The 15,762-nt window shown below is 38.3% G+C and overlaps 1 protein-coding gene across 1 annotated transcript in view; it reads left to right on the forward strand.

The window, feature by feature from the left end:
* Window positions 1-15,762, forward strand: part of FMN2 (formin 2) — a 370,023-nt gene that overhangs the window by 36,655 nt on the left and 317,606 nt on the right. Inside the window, 1 exon segment of the mRNA XM_029933337.1 lies at window positions 6,003-6,169. Within this exon segment, the coding sequence (XP_029789197.1) occupies window positions 6,003-6,169 (167 nt within the window).

Here is a 15,762-nt window from a genome sequence, read left to right on the forward strand (position 1 = left end):
AAAATTGAGAGAATTCATGACCACCATACCAGCCCTACAGGAAATCCTAAGAGGGCCTCTATGAGGGAAAGATCGCAAAGAATACAAAGTGCCAAAGACACCACTATAAACATGAATTCTAGGGAGAACACAATGACTCTAAACCCACATTTTTCGGTAATAACATGGAATGTAAATGGACTGAATGCTCCAACCAAACGACACAGGGTAGCAGAATGGATCAAAAAACAAAACATTCACTCACACACACACACACACAGAGGCTATAACATTCCCTCCCACAAAGGTTTTACAAACAAGACCAAGACATTAGAAAAGTAATTAACCGGGCAATCTCTTTACTTTACTCACTTTCCTTATTCTCTATTAATGTTTAGAAAAACACTTAAGGACAGACTTTATGAAGGAACTGAAAAATTTTTAATAATTGCTTTTTCTTAACCTTTACTCCCTGTGCCCTGAGGGTCTGTTTAGACCATTTGCTTAATTCCTGCCCCAGGAATTCTGATCACTCACTCGAGCACTGGACCACCTGGCAGGCTCCCATGTGGCCGTCTCCCTTTCTTGAGCACTGGGCCACAGCGTGGCCGTCTCCTTATAAATCTTGAGCACTGGACTATGCAGCTAATTCTGCATGGCTGTCTCCCTAAATCTTGAGCACTGGACCACGCAGCTAATTCTGCATGGCCGTCTCCTTTTAAATTCAGCCGTTACTTCTTTCTCTTCTTTTTCTCTTTGATCGGTTTCTTCACTGGATCCCACTTACTCAGGAAGCACTCACGATGGGCGCCACTTCACCCGGCCTGCAGGTCTGTCAACGCAGGTTCTGAGGGAGGGAGTGAGAATTGGGGGGCAGGGGGCATAGAGAATGGAGGCAAGACAAAGTTTCTGATCAAGCCTCAGTTTGAGAAAAAACATTCATCTTACAAAGAGCAGAAAGCACAGGTCAGTTGCTAAGAAACAGGGTCACGTGAAGGGGCTAGGGTAAAGAAAAAACAAAAGCTGCAGTTTTAGCACAGTGTCTGAGGAGCCAATAAGAAAGCCCAGCCAAGCTGTCTCCGGCCTTGAGCTGGGAGTGATAACACTGTCCAGCCCTGCAGGTGGCTGATCTTAGGTCAGGGCACACATCTCTTCCCCTGGTAGGTCTTTCTGGCAGCTCTCCACAAACAAAAATTGAGAGAATTCATCACCACTAATCCAGCCCTACACGAAATCCTAAGGGGGACTGTATGAGGGAAATGCTGCAAGGAACACAAGGTAGCAGAGATACTCCTACAAGTATGAACACTAGAGAGAACACAATGACTCTAAACCCATATCTTTCAATAATAACACTGAATATAAATGAGCTAAATGCTGCAACCAAAACACATAGGGTATCAGAATGGATAAAAATAAAAAAAAAAAGAATCCATCAATTTGCTGTCTCCAAGAGACTCATTTTAGACCTGAGGACATCTTCAGATTGAATGTAAGGGGATGGAGAAATATCTATCATGTGACTGGAAGTGAAAAAGCTGGAGTAGCCTGATTTATATCAGACAAACTGTACTCTAAAGTCAAGTCTTTAATGAGATGAAGAAGGCATTATATAATTACAGGGTCTATCCATCAGGAAGAGCTGACAACTATAAATGTCTACTCATCAAATTCGGGAGCACCCAAATACATAAAACAATCATTGACAGAAGCAATCTTATTGATAAGAATGTGCTCATTGCAGGGGATTTTAATACTCCACTTACAGGAATGGATAGATCAACTAGACAGAAAATCACTAAGGAAACAATAGACCTGAACTACATATTGGAACAGATGGATTTGACAGATATATTTAGAATTCTACATCCTGAGCCTAGGGAATTCACTTTCTTCTCACGTGCACATGGCATATTCTCCAAGGTAGATCACATAGTCATAAAGTAGCCTTCAATAAACATACAAGAATTGAGGTCATACCATGCACACTTTCAGATCACAATGTTATGAAACTTGAAATCAATCACAGGAATAAGTCTGGAAAACCTCCAAAAACATGGAGGTTAATGAATACCCTACTAAAGAACGAATGGGCCAATGAGGAAATTAGAGAACAAATTAAAAATATATGGAAACAAATGAAAATGAAAACATAACAATCCAAACTCTTTGGGGTGAAGCAAAGGCAGTCCTAAGTACATTGCACTCCAGGCCTATTTGAGGAAACTAGAAAAAGCACACATAGTGCACTGAAAGGAACTAGAAGGAGAGCAGCAAGGACACCCCAAACCTAGCAGAAGAAGATCAGGGCAGAATTAAACAGTATACAACAACCCCCAAAAAAAGTTGAACAGATCAATGGTTATTTGATAACATAAGCAAAATTGATAAATCTTTAGCCAGGGTTCTCAGAAACATAAGAGAGAGTACTAAAATATACAAAATCACAAATGAAAATGGATTTATTACAACCAATCCCTCAGAAATATAAGCAATTATCAAGGAATACTATGCAAAATTATATGCCAACAACCTGGACAACCTAGAAGAAATGGACAAATTCCTAAACACACACGCACTACCAAAATTCAAATGGGAAGAGATAGAAACAGACCCATAACCAGTGAAGAAATTGAATCAGTTATTGAAAATCTCCCAATGAATAAGAACCATGGCCAGATGGCTTTATTGGGGAAATTGTACTGGACATTTAAAGCAGAGTTAATACCCATTCTTCTCAAGCTATTCCAAAAAATAAAAATGGAAGGAAAACTTCCAGACTCATTCTACGAAGCCAGCATCACTTTGATTCCCAAACCAGACAGAGACCCAACCAAAAAAGAGAACCACAGGCCAATATTGTTGATGTATACGGATGCAAAAATCTTCCACAAGATACTATCAAATCGAATTTAACAGCATGTAAAAAGAACATCATGATCTAGTGGGATTCACTTTCCTGGGTTACAGGGCTGGTTCAGTATTCACAAATTTATCACTGTGACACATCACATTAACAAAAGAAAAGATAAAAACCGTATGATCTTGTCAATAGATGAAGAGAAAACACTTAAAAAATATAGCATTCTTTCTTAATAAAGACTCTTGAGAAAATCGGGATAAAAGGAATTCCTTAAATATCATAAAAGCCATTTATGAAAAGCCCAAAGCTAATATCATCCTCAATGGTGAAAAACTGAGAGCTTTCCCCCTGAGATCAGGAATATGACAAAGATGTCCACTCCCACCACTGTTGTTTAATGTAGTCCTGGAAGTCCTAGCATCAGCAATCAGGCAACAAGAGGAAATAAAATGCATGAGAATTGGCAAAGATGGAGTCAAACTTACACTTTTCACAAATGACATGATACTCTACATGGAAAACCCGATAGACCCAACCAGAAGCCTACTAGAACTGATCCATGAATTCAGCAAAGCTGCAAGGTACAAAATCAGTGTACAGAAATTGGTTGCATTTTTATACACCAATAACAAAGCAACAGAAAGAGAAATCAGGAAATTGATCCCGTTCACAATTGCACAAAAAGCCATAAAATGCCTAGGTACAAACCTAACCAATGATATAAAAGATCTCTATGATGAAAACTATGGAGACCTTCTGAAGGAAATTGAAGACTCAAAGAAATGGAGAAACATTCCATGCTCATGGATCAGAAAAATAAATATTGTCAAAATGTTATTACTACTCAAAGCAATCTACACATTCAATGCAATCCCAAATCAAAATTGCACCAGCATTATTCTCAATGCTAGAACAAACCTAAAATTTGTATGGAACCACAAAAGACCTTGAATAGCCAAAGTAATATTGAAGAAGAAAACCAAAACTGGAGTAATATTGAAGAAGAAAACCAAAACTAAAATCCCAGACTTTAGCCTCTACTACAAAGCTGTCATCAAGACAGTATGGTATTAGTAGAAAAACAGACACATAGACCAATGGAATAGAATAGAGAATGCAGAAAGTATGGCCAATTAATCTTTTACAAGGCAGGAAAGAGTATCCAATGGAAAAAAGACAGCCTCTTTAACAGATGGTGCTGGGAGAACTGGACATCAACATGCAAAAGGATGAAACTTACACCATACACAAAAATAAACTAAAAATGGTTGAAGGACCTGAATGAATGTGAGGCAGGAAACTATCAAAACCCTAGGGGAGAAAGCAGGAAACAACCTCCTTGACTTCAACCATAGCAATTTCTTACTTGACACATCCCCAAAGGCAAGGGAATCAAGCAAAATGAACTATTGGGACCTCATCAAGACAAAAAAAAAAAAAAACCTTCTGCACGGTATAGGAAACAATCAATAGAATAAGCAACCAATGGAACGGGAAAAGACAGTTACAAGTGACATATCGAATAAGGGGCTAGTACCCAAAATCTATAAGGAACTCACAAAACTGCACATCCGATAAATTTATAATCCAGTGAAGAAATGGGCAGAAGACATGAATAAACACTTCTCCAAAGAGGATATCCAGATGGCCAACAGACACATGAAACAATGCTCAGCATCACTCATCATCAGGGAAATACAAATCAAAACCACACTGAGATACCAATTCAGGCTGGTCAGAGTAGCTAAAATGAACAAATCAGGAGAATATAATAGATACTGGTGAGGATGTAGAGAGACGGGCACCCTCCTACACTGTTGGTGGGAATGTAAACTGGTACAGCCGCTCTGGAAAACAGTGTGGAGGTTCCTCAAAAAACTATCAATAGAACTCCTCTATGACCCAGCAATACCACTTCTGGGGATTTACCCAAGGGATACAGAAATGCTGATGCATAGAGGCACATGTACCCCAATGTTCATATTGGCACTTTCTACAATAGCCAAATCATGAAAAGAGCCTAAATGTCCATCAACTTAGGAATGGATTAAGAAGTTGTGGTTTATATATACAATGGAATACTACTTGGCAATGAGAAAGAATGAAATCTGGCCATTTTTAGCTATGTGGATGGAACTTGAGGGTGTCATGCTAAGTGAAATAAGTCAGGCAGAGAAGGACAGATACCATATGTTTTCATTTATAAGTGGAAGAGGAAATCTTAACAGAAGACATGGGGGAGAGGAAGGGGAAAATAATTGGGGAGAAAGAGGGAGGGAAACCATGAGAGACTCTTGAATACTGAGAACAAACTGAGGGCTGATGGGGATGGGAGAGAGGGCAAGGGGGAAGATGGGTATGGAAGAGGGCACTTTTTAGGGAAGAGCACTGGGTATTATATGGAAACCAACTTGACAATAAACTATTAATGAAAAGAAAAAAAAAAGAAAGGACTAGGTATCTCCACCCACTGTGTTCTCCCAGATCAATCTAGGTATAGCTGAGATTGAGAACCATGGCATTAGGTGGAACCGGCCCTCTCAGTCCTCAGCCAGTGTCCTATTCTTGTGCCTCTCTCTTCAGATCTCTTTTAGGGAAGTAAAACCTGAAGTTTGCACCTACCATAGATCTCTGTTTCTGAGGAGGATGTGAAAAAATTTTGTCTTATGTATTTGCTGGCTCTTTTCTCAGGGGTTGGGGCTTTCCCTGCTTCTGGTGTCCTCATTCTCTCCCCTTCTCCATTGCTATGCCAGAGGCCATGATTGTCAGTCACTGACATTTCTTAGTCCCCTTGGTGGTTGCTAACTTCTCCCTCAGGGAGCCATAAGCAGGGTAAACAAAGAGAGGAAGGAGGGTTACCAATGAAATCCCAGAGGCTGGGCACTTCTGCAGGTGGAAATGTACTTCTTTGGGTGGGCCATCCTCTTGTGGCAGGAGATATTTGGGGGGATCAGAGAGCAAACCAGAGCCACCTTTCCCCATGTGGTATCCCAGACCTCAGAGTATGGAGTTTTCTCTGTGATTGAGAAGCTGCTGTCTGTGCACATCAGTAGCCTTGGCAACAGTGATGCATACTGGTTGTGTTTTCCAGGCCTCACTCCTCTGGGAGGGTTCTGAGCCCAGTGACATGCCAGTGCTCCTAACTGTGTTTCATCTGCAGGGCGAACTCTGTTGGAGAAGCTGTTCAGCCAACAAGAGAACGGGCCTCCAGAAGAAGCAGAGAAATTTTGCTCCCGGATCATTGCTATGGGTCTTCTACTTCCTTTCAGTGACTGCTTCAGGGAACCATGTGATCAGAACGCCCAGTCAAGTTCAGCTTCATTCGATGTAAGTAGGAACATTGACTTCTGTCTGTGAGGCAAATTGGAGTTAAAATAGCAACTGTGATGTGTGTCTTCCCAATCACCCTGCAGTTTAAATACCAACATGTGAGGCAAGCCATCCTTCCCTCAGCCACTCAGCAGCTCAGCATGCCTATTTAATTTCTACACTTTCCTTCCTCACTCAAGTAATCTTAGGTATATTTACCAAATCTCCTTTTCTTAACAGATGGCCACTCTTGACAATTTTCTAGCTTGCTTTAATCAGTAATGGTTTTCAAGTGGCTCTGAGTCAGGACTGCCTACTTGGCTGGTCATGGACATTACTTTAGAAGCAGTACCATAGGGCCAGAGCTTTGTTCCCAGTGGGCTGCAGGTTTCCATGGGTGCGTAGAACACTATTTCAGTGTGTTCATAGCTCATCTATTTACTAACCGTTGATATGAAGCAGCATTGTCTGCTTTCTCTCCAGCTCCCATTCACCAAGAGCATTAATACTGTGGAACAATAATCTATAGGCGTATTCATAATTCCTAATGAATATCAATCAGCACAGCTGGATTATCATTTTCAAGCCAGGGCATTGTTAATTTTTCTCAGGTATGTGGTACATGTGTGACATTGGTAGTTGTATTGTGTATGCATCTAAAATCCAGATATATAAGAATGCTCCTGTATGATTTTCTCATAAGAAAATTGAAGGTCTGGTTGGCTCATTTGTGCAGAGCCCAGTATTTGTGAGGCAGAGTAATGGGTTCTAATCCATATGGATTAGTGACAGTTGTTTCCTTGCTTCCAACTACACCCTTCTTCTGTGCCTTTAGTGTATGTGCTCTTGACCTATGAGTGAAATAATGGTGATTTCTGAAAGATAATGAAAATGAGCCCTTATCAAGTTATGATAGTAAATAATAAAATGTCTCTATGTCTTGCATTTCTTCTTTCTCTTCTTCAGACATAAACTATGTTATTCCTTGATCTCCCTTAAGTATTAGGAAAATAAATCACATAAAGTATTGTGAGATCTTCTTGACACTTTCCATGTGAAAGAAGATTCCTCAGGATGTGCTGTGACTTGTGAAGCTTGAGACTTAAGGTCTTTTTATTTAATTATTTTTAAATGGCACTAGCTAATTATTGCTAGGTAGATCTTTTTCTTCTATGGAAGAATTGGATAATTAAAATTTTTCTTTCCTTTTTTTTTAAAAGAGTGGTGTGTGTTATGATAGAAACAGAACACCTAAAAGTGTTAGCTCTAGAGCTGTACCTTAAAGTGTTAGCTCTAGAGCTGTGTTCTAGAAAATATATCAATTTGCATGTTGGAATTAAAATAAATGTGACACAAAGGCAAATCCTGGCCATGTCTAAAGCTTGTCTTTTGATTGAAACTATCCCCAAATTGACTGCATTATTCTCTCTTAAAGTTTAGAGGTAAACAGTCTTCTCATTCAATAAATGTGGAATTGGAATAAACTGAAAAAATAAGATAATTCTATACCTTTTTTTTTTTTTTTTAATCACTGAACTGGCTGCTTTTTGTTTTTTTAAGCATTTATTTTGAGACAGAGAGACTGTGCGAGCTCTATGGAGCCTGATGTGGGGCTTGACTCAGGGCTTGATCTTACAAACTGTGAGCTGAGCTGAAATAAAGAATTGATCCCTTAACTGACTGAGACACCCAGGTGCCCCTGAACTGACTGCTTATCACCTTCCACCTCCCTCCATTCCTGTGTAAAAGTAGTAACTCCTCCCATGATTATCTGTTTGGAGGACAGCTGGGTGTGGCAAAGAGAGGGAATAGCAAACAAATAAAAGCCTTTAATATGGTAGGAAGTAATTTCCTCAGAATGGAGAATTTCTTTCCCTCAACTTTATTTGTTGGCTCTGTAATACATCTCTACTCTCCCTGCTGAATTAAACACAAAACAAGAAATTAAATGCACTCTAGTAAGAAGTGTTATTCCATATACTTAAACAGCAGTTCAGTCACACAACTGTGTACTTCCTGTATGCATGGTCAAGGATTTTCTTTAAAACTGAAAAGAGGTAACAATACAGGGAATTATGTAGACTGAGGTATTAGTGGTGAAATGGAGAGGAAGGCACTTATCTGTGCACAGAGAAGTTTCTGATAATTAATCTCTTTGCTGATTTTCAGAAAATTGTTTTTGGGAGGGTTTCTAACCAACAGTTCTCTTGAGGAAAGTGCCCCTCTGAGACTGATTACCTTGTGGGAATAAATTCATAACTGGTATTCTTCATAACCCCAACTTCTCTGCCTTTCCTGAGAGCATCTGATTTCCTCCTTTTCCTCCTCTTGCCATTTATGTATATAACTAGAGCAATAAAGAGTTTTGTCTTAAGGATCTCACTGATCTAGTTTATAGATTAGCCTTCTTCATGCAACCTTTTTGATTTTTAGTCCCATATTATGTTATACATTTTTAAGGGCTAACATTTTGCTTTAGAAATGCTATAGATAATATGAAAAGACTTCATACTGTCTCTTCATCTTTTTAGGAGCTTTGAGTAATAATGTTAATTCATTCAGAAATGCTTACCAAGTACATTCTATATGCCAGACAGTGTTTTAGGCCCCAGAGTTATATCACTGAGGAAGAGAAATAGGATTTCTGTTCTGAAATTTATATTCTCTTCATGGTGGGGAGAGACACATAAAAGACAAAACAAAACAAATAAAAGCATATGTCATGAATTTATATCAGATTCTAATAAATGCTATAAAGGAAATAAACCTTAGTAACATGATAGGGTTAATGAGGGTGGGGTAGAGTGAGTGTAGGGGAAGCCTCACTCAGGATTCCTGATGGGAGATCTGAGGGAAGGTCATTCCAGGAAGCTCATCTGGCAAGTACAAAGGGTCTAGGGCGAGCATAAGTATGACCTAAGCACAGCTGGAGCACCTGCGTAGGTGATGTTTCTTGAGATGAGGACAGAAAGGACTTAGGGCCAGAATGTGCAGAGTCTTGAAATCCATGGAAAGAAAATAGATTTTTATTTAAGTAGGAACTTTAGGAAGGTTTTAGGCAGGGTAAGAACAGATTTCACATTGATTACTTAGCCTAGTCTTTGGATAATGGAGTATAGGTGTCAGAGTAGAAGTAGGAAATCCAGGTGGGCTTATTGGAGTGGTTGAGTGAGGGATGGTGAGTAGGATGGTAATGAGGGAGGTAGAGAAGAGTCCTTGGGTGTGGGTGGGATGGATTCTGTAGGTGGAGCAGATGGGACTTCTGGTGAGTTAGACATGGGAGCAATGGAAAAAGTAAGTCGACTATAACTTCTTTTTTTATTTTAAGTAGTTGGGTGGATGGTTGTGCCATTTATTGAGATGTAGAAGACAGGTCTGTGTTAGGAGGAAAATGTTATAAGGACAGAACTCGTACCTGTTATATACTTTTCTTGAATACAATTCTGTTTAGAAAACGAATACTTAGCATATAAGCTCACAAACATTAGCATTTTGCTTTTCACTGGTGGAATGATGTTGACTTTATTAGCTAAACAAAATTAGGGCCATGATACTTAAAGATATTTCACCCATCGGAAGTCTGGTAGCCCTTTGCATAACCATGCATTCATAAAACAGAAAGAAAGATGGAGATCCTTTAAGGACCTGATAGCATTGTCCATTATCTTTTTCCATTTCCATTACTAATCTGGGGACCCAGAAACTATCAATTTACTTCTTATTCTCTGACAATATCCTCATGTTTTCCTTTTGCTTTCTGTTTTTGTTGTTGTTTTGTATTTCATGTAGAATTCTAAGCTAGATCATTTCTAAGACTAATAAGAGAAAACATATGCATATTACTACTGCTTGGTAGATTGTATTGTTTAGTTGTAGATCATGGTAACTTTTTATGGTGAGGAAAGACTTGTTTTCCTTCTGGAGGCTGTTCTGGTCATTTCTCAAGTGTGAGAAAAAATATCTCTCCTGAAATGTTTACCATAAATCCTTAGAAATAACAAAAACTTCATTATGTCACACCATATCCAGTTGACCCTTGAACAATGTGGGGGTTAAGGGCACTCCCCCCCACACACAGTCAAAACTTTACATACAACTTTTGACTTCCCCCAAATTAAATTGGAAGCCTAACTGATAACATAGCTAGTTGATTAACACATGTTTTATATGCTATATATAACAATACTGTATTCTTATAATAAAGTAAGCTAGGGAGAAGAAAATGTTATTAAGAAAATCATAAGGAAGGAATATACATTTACTATACTATAAAAAATATAAGTGAACCCACATAGTTCAAACCGGAGTTGTTCAAGAATCAGCTGTAATTTGCAGTTTGGGGCCACTGCCCTGCTTCTTGTGGACAAGATATGCCAGTTCTCAGCCTATGGCTGACCAGGGGCTCTGGCTCATTGCCTGTTGATTGTAGATGGAGATCATTTTGCAAGAATAGGTCCAGTTTGGGGTCCCTTAAGATTTCTTTTCCTTTGAGTGCTTTTATTTATATTAGATATTTCTGAATCATATTCATTAGTGGCTGTTTTCCAGCAAATCAGTTATCTCACATAATTGTTGATTACCATTAGCAAGCTCTTCTAGGATTTTTTTAATCATCATGGTGTCAGACATCATGTTATCTCTTTGCATTACAAAAAACAAAACAAGTTTACTTGGCCCAAAGATTTTGGCAGGAGTAGATGATTATACTTACTTAATCCTTTAGAGCTGATTTTAAATGTCTTCCTAGTAGAATATTTTTGGATCCTGGGCTTTTTCTGGGTTTGGCAGGTTTTGCTAATTTTGCTAACACTGTAGTGATCCCTATGCTTACCAGATGGGAAAGAGCTCCTTGCTATGTATATAAATAGAATAAGTTTGAATGAGTGTATTAGTGAGACTAGAATTAAAGAGAAGGAAGGCATAAAAATTTAGGCTAAAAAGGAAGAAAGGGAACATGATCCTGAACCTGTCAGAAAAGTAATTCATCAGTCAAAAACAATAATAGTATCTACTGAAAAACTAAGGAAATACACTCTGCTCACCATCACCAGTAGCCAGAATGAAGAGTTAAGTGAACAAATAGAAATGACCATTTGTATTTGAATCCAATTTTTTTTCAGAGTAGGAACAATTCTTGGATACTTTTTAGTCAAAGCCACACAATTATTTTTCTGAGAAGCAATACAAGCCATGGCACATCTTTCAGTTCTAAGAGAATATGTATGCGCGCACGCACACACACACGCACGCACTGCTCTACTTCTATTTTTAAAATATTATTCTATATAGTATTAGCTCTCAGGAAGTTTTAAAGTGTGATATTAAAATTATATTTAATTTTCAGGCCAGCTTTTTAAATTATTTTAGCTGAACATTTCTTTTTTTTGCAGATTTCCCTCTAATATCAACATAGGAGTCAGTAGTAAAACAGAAGATTTCATTTACCAAAATTCATTTTGTAGCCATAGTTTTACATTTACTCCATTACTCAGGTAATCATTGCCTAAATTCATGATAAGCAGGGTGACAAGAGTAGATTGAAAATATACTGCTTTCCCTCAGTTTTCATTTTAGTTCTTGTTTGTTTAAGAACTTAAAAGAGCTCTAAGGTACTACATTCACCTGGTTAAAGAACAGTTCTGCTCCTTGCCCTGGCCTCTCCCACTCCAGTACTATCCTTGCCTGGTTCTCTTTGTTCTTGTTTTGCTGGTTTTAACTTTGGTACTTTAAGTTTTTCTGATTTGGTTAGTGACATTGCTATTGCCTTTGGTCTGTCACAGATTAGGATTTAGCTATTTCCCAATCCTTTCCCTCCCTATTCCTTCCAGTATAGTTAGTACTGTTCTTCTAGTTTCCCTTTGATAATTCTGCCTTGAACCTTAAATAATATGCTTCAGATTATTTTGTTGGTGTTTCATTGACTTCGGGTAAAGTCTGCTGCTGCCCCACCCACTCTGCATAATTAGGCTACTGAGTGTCTACTTTCCCCCCCACCTAGTCCCAACCTGAATATTCTAGCTTCCACCAATAATACTTTTATCCTTCAGGTATATTTTTAAGGTTATTTAAAAAAAAGTTTATTTATTTTGAGAGAGAGAAAAAAAGAGAGACAGAGAATCTCAAGCAGACTGCACTGTGAGTACAGAGCTGAATGTGGGGCTTAATCTCATAAATCACGAGATCATGACCTGAGCCGAAATCAAGAGTCCAACGCTTAACACCTGAGCCACCTAGACGCCCCTAAAGTTAATTTTTAATTTTATTTTAAAAGTTGAGAAAACATTTGGAGACCCTGTAACTGTTCCCTTGCAGAGGTGATAGTGTGCTCTGTCTTCATTTCCTTCTTAATATTCCAGTATCACAGCCCCCAGGCCCCTCAGACAGGGATGTTTCTGAGGTTAAATTCCAATAGATTCTCTTATTTAATAAACAATCACTTGCTCGAAAGTATCCTATATTTAGTTTACTTACATTTGATTTATCCCTTTCTTATATAGGGAGCCCTCCTCTAGCACAAAAAGTTTTTGATTGTCTTTTGGGAGAAGAAACCTGTATCTCTCTCTCTCTCTCACTTCCCCTTATGTAGATATAGATATCTATATATATTCTCAATATCTTTGAGTTTGTATCCTATTCTTATCATTTAATAGATTTCTTTCTTTCTCCTTCCTTCCTTCCTTTCTTTCTTTTCTTCTTTTCTCTTTCTTTCTTTCTTTCTTTCTTTCTTTCTTTCTTTCTTTCTTTCTTTCTTTCTTTCTTTCTTTCTTTCTTTTCTTCCCTTCCTTCCTTCCTTCCTTTCTTTCTTTCTTTCTTTCTTTCTTTCTTTCTTTCTTTCTTTCTTTCTTTCTTTCTTTCTTTCTAATGGAGTTCTTTCAATTTTTCTTGAAGACTACTGCTGTGGTCTGAATATTTGTATCCAAAATTCATACTTTGGAATATTTATGCCTGATGTAATGTTGTTTGAAGGTGGGGCTTTTGGGAGGTGACTAGATCAGGAGGATGGAGTCCTCATGAATGGGGTTAGTGCTCTTATTAAAAAGATCCCACCCCATTGTCTCTTTTTCCACCATGTCAGGATGCCCTGAGAAGGCACCAACTATGAACCAGGAAGAGGACTCTTACTCGATAAGGAGATCTGTTGGTTCCTTGATCTTGGACTTACTGTTTGTAAGCTACCCAAACTATGATATTTGTTAGAGCAGCTGAATAGATTAAACATCTAGTAGCTTCCTCTTCTAATTTAGATCAAGTTTCTGATATGTAATTATGACTTCTATTTGTTTTTTTTACCCCCCAGCTCCTTCCTTTTCTCTTGACCTGCCCCAGATGCTAGGCACACAGAAATCAAAAGAAGGCCTCTCTTCTCAAGTAATTTATAGCCACTTTAAAGAGATAAGATATGTAAAGTAATTGTTGGACTTCAGTGGTTGAAGAGGGCTTTGTAATCTGACTGTCCTGAATTTGAAGCCTGGATTTCCCACTTACTCCATAAACATAGGTGAATGGCTTAGTTTCTCAAAGTTTGTTTCTTCTGTAAAATGAGCAGTGATGTACTAGTTTCTAGGTAAGAGGAAAGCATGAATACAAGTAAAGCATTTTGTAGAGTATAGGACATAACAGTAAGTGTTCAATGTATGTTAACTGTCACCACAGATCATAATCTTATTTGGGGTTCCGGTGGAGATATGTACAGTGGAAGGAGCAAAGGAGAGGGTTAACTGAGTCTCCTTGGTAGTTCAGAAGCTAATCCTTAGGGTGAGACTTGAGGGTTGACTTGGAATTTCTTGTAGGGATCAACCAGATCAGGATAAGTCTATGTATAAGGTGTACAGATTATTTTGAGTGTAAATTGAGAGAATGATAGGTAAAAGGAGGCCAGACATGGAAATATTTATGTCACCTTGGAGATGATTTTAGTATATGTGCTGCTGAAGTGAGCACTTCTTGGGGATGTTTGTAAATAACTTTTGAGTAGTTAGGCTATAAACAGATTGTCATTTATAAAAAAACATTCTGGTGGAGAATGAAGAACTTTAAAATTGGTGTTGGGTGATCAGTAAAAATGCCTAAACTGAAACAGGCAGTGCTGATGGAAAGAGACAGCTATAGGGAATGTTTGGGATTTAGAATTGATAGAACTTGTCACTTTAATTGGATATGGGGAAGTAAAGGAGTAGATGATTTCTTTGGTTTCTGATTTGTAACTTTGGGTGGATGGTGATAACTCTATCTACAAAGAGGCAGAATACTAATGAGGGAACAGGTTTCAGAGATGATAATTCTCTCTTAGACATCTAGAATAGAATGTATGATTGTTTGAGACATAATGGTGGCAATTCCTAGAGGGCGAAGGAGCTGATGTTACTAGCATTAGCATAGTTGCAGATCTAATAGAGAGTAATAAATTAAGATTAAAATTATTTAAAAATTTTGTTTAATTTATTTTTTAAATTTACATCCAAGTCAGTTAGCATATAGTACAACAATGATTTCAGGAGTAGATTCCTTAATGCTCCTCATCCATTTAGCCCATCCCCTTCCCACCACCCCTCCAGTAACCCTCTGTTTGTTCTCATATTTAAGCGTCTCATATATTTTGTACCCCTCCCTGTTTTTATATTATTTTTGTCTCCCTTCCCTTATGTTCATCTGTTTTGTATCTTAAAGTCCTCATATGAGTAAAGTCAGTGAGATACCATCTCACACCAGTCAGAATGACTAACATTAATGACTCAGGCGACAACAGATGTTGGCAAAAATGTGGAGAGAGGATCTCTTTTGCACGGTTGGTGGGTATGCAAACTGGTGCAGCCACTCTGGAAAACAGTATGAAGGTTCTTCAAAACATTAAAAATAGAATTACCCTACAACCCAGCAATTGCACAATTGCACTATGAGTTATTTATCCAGTGGGTATAGGTGTGATGTTTTGAAGGGGCACATGCATGCCAATGTTTATAGCAGCACTATTAACAATAGCCAAAGTATGGGAAGAACCCAAATGTCCATCAGTGGATGAATGGTAAAGAAAAGGGGTGTATATATATAATGCAGTATTGTTCGGCAATAAAAAAGAATGAAATCTTGCCATTTGCAACTATATGGATGGAAGTAGAGGGTGTTATGCTAAGAGAAATTAGTCAGAGAAAGACAAATATCATAAGATTAAGATTATTAATTTTTATGTAGTGAGGAATAGGTGTAGTGAAAATAGATTAATGGGAGGCTTTGGCCAGAAGATACTGGTATTAAAGATTTCAGAGGTGAAGCTGTTCCACTGATTCCAAAATCCAGTCTGTGGAGTGGACTGCCCATTGTCTTTGGAATTGAGGCACTGAGGTTGTTGGCTGGGATTTTGTGTCTCAGAGGATTGTGGAGGAGTAGGTATTGAGATGTAGACATAAGACCATGCCACACAGTCTTGGAGGAATGTAAGACTGTGTGGAGGTCAGTCAGTTTCAGCAGTAAGGGAGTTAGATGATGACAGTGCTTGATATGGACTTTAAAGTGCAGAGGATTCTGCACAGGGTGGGCATGGAATATTTTTTAGATGATTATGGAGGGCTAGATTATGAGACCATGTTACACAAGAGGAATCAGGAAAATTCCCT

Source organism: Suricata suricatta, chromosome 3 (genome assembly GCF_006229205.1).
Source record: "Suricata suricatta isolate VVHF042 chromosome 3, meerkat_22Aug2017_6uvM2_HiC, whole genome shotgun sequence".
NCBI lineage: Eukaryota > Metazoa > Chordata > Mammalia > Carnivora > Herpestidae > Suricata > Suricata suricatta.